Consider the following 8,949-nt stretch of genomic DNA (forward strand, 5'->3'; position numbering starts at 1 on the left):
GTCCAGAGCCGTCGTGTCCGCACCAGGATGGACGGGGGTGATGTTCCCCCGCTCGTGTCCGCACCAGGACGGACGGGGGTGATGTTCCCCCGCTCGTGTCCGGACCAGGATGGACGGGGGTGATGTTCCCCCGCTCGTGTCCGCACCAGGATGGACGGGGGTGATGTTCCCCCGCTCCCGGACGGACGGAGGATGAGGGATGTCCGCAGGCACATGGAAGGGGTGAGCGAGCCGCTCTGCAGCACAGCAAGGGGCTCACACACATCAATTAGGGGTTTTAGGCTCTTCTCCACAAGAGCACAGACTCTTTATCAGAGGATCGGTGGCGATTTTATACGTACAAGCAGCTTGCTGGCATGGATCCACTTACAGGAGAATTTAAAGGAAACCGAAATGCATTTTTCTCGTCAGGTTTTTCAATATTTTTGCTTTCAGGTGTGACTGTGAAAGTTTGGATGTTCTTATTTCCATAGGGTTTAGGAAGAAATGCTCCAGATGAGTCTCTACAGATAAATTAAATGTGCCTGGAAATAATTTTAGGTCCCAGTTCTGCCATTTGCTGTATGCAGAGTAGGAAGAATGCATTTTATTTTGGACAAGATGTAATGAGGAATATCAAACACTGGAACTAGTCAGGAGAAATAGCGGTGGGGCTGCAAGAGCCAAGCCTGGAATGACTTGCCACGTGCTGCATGTTGTGAATACAACATTAATTATCTACTTTTGGCAGATGTAAAACGCCAGTGTAGGTGAATGGGAGGGATGAACGATGAGAAATGTAACACTGTAACACCCAGAAATGCAACACAGTGACACCAGACCAACCTTTTAATGCAATTCTGTAACAACCTCGTTCTGCCACAGGGTACAAAATATTGATCTTTTCAGGCCCTTTCAGTAGGTACCAGGGCAGCCAGGAGGGGAACAATCAGTCCCCATATATCTGAGCCTGGTGATCAATTGCCTAAGTTACAGCAATAACTCAGTGAAAATATTTATCTATATTCTTCATGAAACTTATTCCCAAAGCTGAACACCACAGGATATTGCACAAAGTTCCAGGAGAGCAGCGGGATGAATAATGGTGTAGTCATCCTTTCCTGGCAAAGGTGCTTACACCAGGAGGAGGAGCAGCCTGAGCAGAGTGTTTGGAGAACACTCTGCAGTACCTCCGGGGAGCAGCTATGCTGTGAAATCATCGTTTTGCCCAAGTCAGAGATGAGAAAAAGAGTTTTTGCCACAAGAATTTGGTACTACGCGAGTTCCCGTTGTTCTGTTCAAGTGTGGATAGAGGAAAAATACAACAATGTAGGGAACATGTGTGGAAAGATTAAAATTAAAGCTGAGAAAGGTGAAAAACCAGCACATTTGTGATATGGGACACAGTGTGTTCGATGTTGGCCTGATCCAAACTCATGGAAAACGACTTGGCAGGGAAAAGTCTCTTATCCAGCCACGTGTGTGACCTGCAGCTCCTCAGGCTCCGCCTGTCTGGCAGAATTTGTCCACATTTGTCCGCACCCCGTGCCTGCCCTGACACGGCAGCTCTGCTGGCCCACACCTGGAGCAGAACGTGCTGATGTAAATCTGGCATTTGTGCACATAAACGTGTCTGAGCGTCACCAGGGCTGCCACAACGGCACTTACTGGCAAAAGCAACGCTTAAATATTTCACTGGAAAGCCGGATTGTGTGTTAGTCTTTAACTGTTCCCCACACCATTAAAACAGCTAGTCATGAAACAGGCTGCCTTGAGCTCAAGCATTAACTTCATATTTCAGTTTGGGAGGTTTAACTGGAAATTAGTGTTAAGCATGGTCATGCAAGGAATGAGTTTTTAAACAGTTACTCTGGGGTGAAGCAGAAACTGGAAGTGCCATGACTGTGTTTCCTTAAGCGTGAATAGCCCACAAGCTGGGCTTCGCTATTAACATCTTAAACGCTGGCTGCTCCCCAGACATCTCCCTCTCTGCAGCAACTTCTGATTTCCCAATTTTAGCAGCAGCCTCGGCAGCGGTGACAGCCGCGGTGACAGCCGCCTTGCCTCGCTCCGGCCTGCCCTCACTGTCCCCGGAGCCGCCGGGACCCCTCAGGAGCCGCCGCCCCCCCCCCCCCATCCCCTCAGCAGCCGTTTCCCGCCTCCCGCGCTCGCCGCGCCCCGTTGCCGGGCAACGCCCCCTCATTCCCGCTCCTCGTTCTGATTGGCTCTCGCTGGCACCGCCCCGCCTTTTCTCCCCGCTCAGTGGCTGCTCCCGCGCGTGGGTCCCGCCTCCCACGTCGCGCGGGCGCTGCCTCAGCGCCTTGGCGGTCCCGCTGTCCTTTGTCTCCCGGCGGCCGCCGTAGCGCAGCCCGTACGTGGCAGCGGGGCGGCGGCGGCCAATGAGCGGCGGCCCCGTGCGCCGGAAGGGGCGCGGCGCGGGCCGGAAGCGCCGCTCGGTGCCGCCGCCGGTCGCTCCGCCATGTCGCCGGTGCGGGCGGTGCTGGCGCTGGTGGCCGCACTGGCGGCCCCGGCCGCCGCCTACTTCGTCAGCATCGACGCGCACGCCGAGGAGTGCTTCCTGGAGCGCGTGCCGTCTGGCACCAAGATGGGGCTCATCTTCGAGGTGGCCGAGGGCGGCTTCCTGGACATCGACGTGGAGGTGCGGCGGCGGCGGCGGCGGCGGCGGCGGCGAGGGCCGACCTTGGGGAGCGGGGCCGTCCCGGGGCCGGGCCCGTGCGCTGCGGCCCCGCTGTGTGCGGGGCCCCTCGGGAGCGAGCGGGGAGCGGGGCCGGAGCCGCCCGCGGGGCTCGGCATGGTCCGAGCGGGGCCGGGCTCCGTGCGGCGGCAGCGCTCAGGGCTCAGCGTGGGCGGCTCGGGCGGGCCCGGTGCCCGTGCGGTGTCAGCCCCGGCTCCGCTGCTCGAGGCTCGGGCTGTTCCCCGTTCCCGTGGGGATTCCGGCCCCACGGCGCTCCGGGAATTGTGTGGCGGGAGGAGCGGCTGCGGTTCCTCTCTGGAATCGGGTGCTGCCCCTTGAGGAGCAGCGTGCTGCCCCGTGGTGTGTTTAATCCGGGTGGTTGGCATCGGGAGAGTTTTGAGCCAATACTGATCTTCAGATAGGTATCGAATCAGGAGATGCTGAGTACGAATTGATTTCATCGTGTTAGAGAGCAGAGAGGGTTTTGTTTGGGATGTCACAGAGGTGGGAGTTGTTGCTGGGGGTCCTGTAGCAGCTGGAAATGACACAAGGCTGGGACACAGGACAGGGCTGGCAGCTCTGAGATCCCCTTCCCTTGTGGGAGCTCAGCAGCAGTGTGGCCTGGTGGGATGGGAATTCAGGATCCCAGTGACCCTGAGAGCTCAGAACTCAGGTGTTCAGTCCATTTGAAATGGTAACTGCAACAATGCCCGACTGTGTGTCTGAAGTCGATTGGAGAATGGCTTTTTTTCCTTTTTGTTTTCCTTCAGACATCAGAGATAAGGTTTCTCCTGCAGTTGTTAGTTTGCCAAAGAGCCAGGGTTTGTGGTTTGCTTGCTCTTGACTGCTTATCTCGACCACAGGAGGCCAGGGAGGGAGGCTTTTGCACGACTTTCTTTACCAAGAACTTTGTGGGGTTTTTTAGAAGAGATTTCTGTGCGGGGAGCTGCTCCAATGAGTTGTGGGAGGGAAAGATTGAAATGTGCCAAAGCAGCCAGATTACAGATGGTGTTGGTGCCTGTGATGGTGCATTTGAGAGCTCTGTGTTTGGAATTCAAACCTGTGACCCTCTGTTTTCCCCACGCAGATCACAGGCCCTGATAATAAAGGGATTTATAAAGGCGACCGAGAGTCCAGTGGAAAATACACCTTTGCTGCCCACATGGATGGAACTTACAAGTTTTGCTTTAGCAACAGGATGTCCACCATGACTCCCAAGATAGTGATGTTCACTATCGATATCGGGGAAGCTCCCAAGGGGCAAGACATGGAGACAGAAGGTGAGGAAGAGTCCTGGAAGGAACCGAGCTCCAGCTCGGGAGCCCTTCCCTACCTGCATGACTTGGGAACTTGAGTAGGGCTCTCAGCATTCCCATTCCTCCAGGTGGAACTAGCTGTTCTCTTGCACAGCTAAAGTGGATGTTTTTAGGCCTGGTTACACAGTTTGAGGCAAAATCACCAGAGGGTCCCATCTGCAGACACTAATGCTTCCATCCTTTAGCCCTTCATCAGTGCCATCCTCTGATTCCTAGCAGGCTCAGCCCAGTGGAGCCTTAGTTGATAAATGTGCTAATAGGAAACTTCTCCCATAGCTGTGTAAATGACTGTTTTATCTGCAGCCTTTTGTCCTGTACCTGTGTTCATCTCTCACACTTTCCTTTAGGTGGTGGAGATACCTGGGATGGTATGTGGACTGCTTTTTGAAAGCTCCTTAGCATCTTGTCTCTGGCACATGTTCATTCACTAACAGCTAACTTGGCTTTTTCTCTGTAACATTGGTTTGGAGCATGAGAATGTCTTTATTTAATAAACTACCCAAAAGGTCTGATTCTGAGCAATGCTGAGCACCTGCAGGCTCCCAGTGGCAGGTTTATACCCTGAGCAGCTCTTGGGATCAGCTCCTTGCACTGATGGCAGTTTGCCTTCAGGTGGTTGTTCATGGCTGACAGATTTAATCAGTTTAGGTGAAATTGAGCTAAAACACTGAACATCCAAGAAAGCTGGATGGTTTTGGCAAGGTTTGCTTTCTATTGCTAAAGGGGATGTTGAGTAATCAAAAGCTTTAGGAGGCAATAAGCTGCTTGTAGGTTATGAATTATTACTGATGGGTCAGGGGAAAAACTCAAACTTGTCATTTGCTGTAAAAAAAAAGAAATGTATTGCATAGCAAGTTATAAAGTTTATTTATAAATCAATGACTGTAGCTAGAAAGTCAGCCAATTCTTGTTTTCTATTTTGGCAATTAAATAACTTGGGCTTGATTGAGTGCTTGATGTTGCTTAAAAAATAGCACATTCCTAACTTCGGATTTTTTTTTTAAAGACTCACTTAAATCTTTTATTGAGTCTGCCTATATCTGTTGTAAAGAGTATTAGTGCAATAAAACAATTTTCTGAAGTGAATTTTTGGAGTGGTTTTAGACTGTCCCTGCAACTGTAGTTTCTTCTCTTACCAATAAACTGCACTAACTGCAGTGACCAGTTTGCCATGAAAATAAGGGATTTTAGGTATTAGGAAAGTGAGTGTGGTTTGCACAGCTATTGAGAGTTTAATTGTGACTTGTATGAGTGTTATTCTCTGGTCCTCTCTTTTGACTGTTCCCCACAAGGTGTGTGTTTTGAATAGCTCTATTTTCAGAGTGTGATCTGAAACACTTGATTTACAAATAAAACTGTAGTAAGGTAGCTTCCAAGTCAACTGTCCCTTGAAAGGAAAATATGTTGGGTTTTGTGACTTTTAAAGAGAGCTGATTGCCCAGAGTGTGTCTGTGGAATGATACTTCAACCTGATGCTAGAAAACTTTGCAAATGACTTGCCTAATTATATAAATTTGTGATGGACAGATCTTTGAGTGTGGATGTATTAAAAAGATCCTGTGATTGACAGTCAAACCACTAAATCTGAGATCTCTGAGCCTTCCATTTGCTGAACTGTCTCAAGCTGGTTTTGTGCTGCTGGTTTGGTATTTAACTCCTCTCCTGCTTTCACAACACCACAAGTGAAGGCTGTGCCAGGGCCCCTGGGCATTGTGCCCCCTCAATGCTGGGTTTCAGCTGAGCTTGAAGATCACAGGATGTGATTTTTTGCTTCAGAAAGTGATCTCATGATTTGCCAGCATCATGATCTTGAGCTAAATTCTCAGTCATTCTATTTTTGCAAGCTTAACAACTAGGAAAAGCTGTCATGTTAAGTTAATTTGCTTGGAATATATTGGATGATATTGGCAAAATAGATTTTAGTGTGGGGTATTGATCTCATGCATTCTTCCATTCTGTTCTCCTGGAAAAGTATGTGCACACTGGAAATGTGGGGTCTCTGCTGAGTCTGAATTGTGTCTCCTCCTGTTTGGATGTGGAGAAATGTTCTCCCACTTGTTAAACACCACAGAGACACGTCAGGGAAAGTGCTACAGAAACTGAGCTTGGCTGTAAGGGTAGGAAGTGTTCAGCTGTACTGCCAGACCTTCTGCAGCAGGAAATTACCTTGAACTGCTCGTAAATTCATTGAAATCGTTTTCTCCAGTCATTAACAGACTTTCTGATGCTTCTGAAATTACTCTGCAGCTCATCAGAACAAGCTAGAAGAGATGATTAACGAGTTAGCAGTGGCCATGACAGCAGTGAAGCACGAGCAGGAGTACATGGAGGTCCGGGAGAGAATACATCGAGCAAGTAGGTGCCAGCCCCAGCACTGCCTTCCCCTCTGCTCTGACCTTGTAGATGGGCATTTAAACATCACTCCATGAAAACTATTCCAACTGACTTCAGAAGTAGTCATTTAAATCCTGCAGGGCCTGACACAGAGTAAAGAATGGAGGTGTTGCTTGCAGTCATCTTTAAATTGGCTTCCCCTTGTTGTTATACAAAATAACATTTGCTTGAGTGATGTAAATTCTGCAGTTGTTTGGATGGTGTATTCATGCAGATACCAGTGGTGGTGTTATTTATTTCATATACAAGGGCAGGGTGAACCATGGGATGGTTTTAAACTGAAGGGGAGGAGGTTCAGATCAGATATTGGGGAAAAATTTCCTCCCTGGGAGTGTGGTACAGCCCTGGCACAGCGTGCCCAGGGAAGCTGTGCCTGCTCCATCCCTGGGAGTGCCCAAGGAAGCTGTCCCTGCTCGTGGTGAGGGGTGAGACTGGATGAGTTTGAAGGTTCCCTTCCAACCCAAACCATTCTATGATTTGCTTCCCAAACTTTGGTTGAACTGTTACCTCACCCTTGAAGTGGATGTGGTTTAATAATTGAGCCAAAGTCTCTTTTTAAATAGTTCTTTTGAAATAGAGCAGAGCTACTGTTACTTGCCCTTGATTCTCATCCATGAAAGTATTTTTCATGTGAAAACACAACATTACATAAAAGCACTGTCTCCTCAATTATTTGAAGCTATGAATATCTCCAGTTTTGTGACATTTGTTACTAATGGTCTGATTTAAGAAAAATCTGAATGTTTAGAACCAAAGATGGTGACCCTTGGGAGATCAGCAGTTCCCTGCTTGACTCTGAAGAAGCAGGAGGCTTTGTTTGGCAGCTCAGAGGCCAGAAGGGTGGGCAGAATAGAGAAAGATGCTGCAGTGTATGTCCAAAGTGGGTTTAAAAACAAACAGTTCAGAAAAATCCCCCTCAGATCTCATCTCTGTGAGATGAGACACCTGTGATGACCTGACACCAACCCAGTGCTTCCTGTGCAATGCTCCAGTTTCACTGCAGAATGTTTTCAGTTTAAATGCTTTGTTAATAACCACTTTTTAATTTTTTTCCCCAACAGTTAATGACAACACAAACAGCAGAGTGGTTCTTTGGTCATTCTTTGAAGCCCTTGTACTAGTTGCCATGACACTGGGACAAATCTACTACCTGAAGAGGTTTTTTGAAGTCCGAAGGGTGGTGTAAGATCCTTCTGTGGTCTCAGATTTCAGTTCACTCTCTACCAAACATCCTGGTCACAAACAAAAAAAAAAAGTCATTTAGTTTCTGAACCCTCTTTACTGAACTGTAAAACTTATTTGCTTATGTTCCTTCCTAGTTAAGAAAAAAAAAAAGAATTGTTTTTATATATCTTCTGTAGCAAAAGCTGTGCTGAAATCTTGTCACTTTATTGGCATCATTTTGTTCCACTGGGATCTGCCCAGTCTGTGTGCTAAGCAAGGTCCAGGCAAGCTGCAAACTCTGTAACTCACTCTAGTAACAAGCTGTTCTGTCTTTTCTAACTTTTTTCCCTGTTTGCAGAAGCACTTGCACTTCTGCCCAGGGAAACGGTACAAGGCCCTAAGGTGACTGTTTGCATCCTGACACCCTTAACCCTGCAGTAGGTGTTACCAACTGAAATAATCCCTTCTCCACTCACAGAAACTGCCAAGGAAAAGCTTAAAATTCATAAATTCATACCTAGTTGCTATTTAAAAGATAATCATCAGCAACTGTCTTAATGATACCAACTTCTTCCCAAAGTTCTTTTTAATTAAATAGTTGATATGAAAAATGGTTTTTTTTGTTCTCTGCTCATCACCAAATGTTCCTTACACGGTTTTTAGTCTCTCAGAGGTTTTATTTGGAAGCCAATTGTGTGCAGTGTCTTGGCAAACACTGGTGAACCCTTTGGCTTTTGCAGGTCCAAAGCTCAGACTGTTTGCCCAGTGCCCAGGGCAGAATGTTCAGGAAATCTGGGTTCCTGAGGCCAGAGGGTTCTGGATCCTGGGGGTTCAATCCACGCTATGCAGCCCTTGTATTTAAGTGCAGTGGCAAACTCTGCCATGATCTGATCAGAATTAGCATAATGCTAAATACTGGTGTGTTTTCTTTTTTCAGGCACATGTAGATTTGTTTTTGTATAAAGTTCCTTTCCTCGGTTCTCTGATGATTGGTTTAAAAATTTAAGAAGCGTCTGATGTGGGTGCTGAGCCAGGATTATGTTGTGACTGATGTATATTAGTTGTAATCATTTTTGGGGGTGGGGTGGGGTCTTTTCCAGGGGGGATCCTCTACAAGTAACACACAACAGTTTTGTACAATTAATTTAAAATTTGTTACAGGTTTTCATGTTCCAGGTAAAGTTTTTTCAACCTCGGGCAAACACTTGCAGCAGTTCTTCAGAGAGGTGGCTGTTACACCTTATTGCAACTGTTGTGTGCCAATATTTTTGTGTAAAACACTGAAAATTGAATTCTAAGATGTACATTTAAAAATTGCTCGTGAATCTAAATATGACCCAGGTTCGATAAATAAACAAATTCTTTAAAAAAATAAAAAGCAGCTTTGTGGTTTTTTTTTTC

At 47.5% G+C, this 8,949-nt stretch overlaps 1 protein-coding gene across 2 annotated transcripts; it reads left to right on the forward strand.

Annotated features, from left to right (window-relative positions):
- The first annotated feature begins 2,410 nt into the window (after positions 1-2,410).
- On the forward strand, positions 2,411-8,926 carry TMED2 (transmembrane p24 trafficking protein 2). Of its 2 annotated transcripts, XM_030959024.1 has the most exons (5): positions 2,433-2,638; positions 3,762-3,954; positions 4,338-4,358; positions 6,238-6,345; positions 7,446-8,926. In XM_030959024.1, the coding sequence occupies exons 1-5, from the start codon at positions 2,459-2,461 to the stop codon at positions 7,568-7,570; spliced, it is 627 nt and encodes a 208-aa protein (XP_030814884.1). In that variant the 5' UTR covers positions 2,433-2,458; the 3' UTR covers positions 7,571-8,926. The 2 variants fall into 2 exon arrangements, with proteins under 2 accessions (XP_030814885.1, XP_030814884.1); XM_030959025.1 differs by lacking the exon at positions 4,338-4,358 and having other exon boundaries at positions 2,411-2,638; positions 7,446-7,706.
- The last annotated feature ends 23 nt before the right edge of the window (positions 8,927-8,949 follow it).

The sequence above is a fragment of the Camarhynchus parvulus genome, chromosome 15, assembly GCF_901933205.1.
Source record: "Camarhynchus parvulus chromosome 15, STF_HiC, whole genome shotgun sequence".
Taxonomy (NCBI): domain Eukaryota; kingdom Metazoa; phylum Chordata; class Aves; order Passeriformes; family Thraupidae; genus Camarhynchus; species Camarhynchus parvulus.

Coding starts and splice junctions, on each gene's coding strand:
- TMED2 (XM_030959024.1), top strand. CDS start 2,459: ATGTCGCCGGTGCGGGCGGTGCTGGCGCTGGTGGCCGCACTGGCGGCC. Junction 2,639..3,761: donor TCCTGGACATCGACGTGGAG/GTGCGGCGGCGG, acceptor TTCCCCACGCAG/ATCACAGGCCCTGATAATAA. Junction 6,346..7,445: donor GGAGAGAATACATCGAGCAA/GTAGGTGCCAGC, acceptor TTTCCCCAACAG/TTAATGACAACACAAACAGC.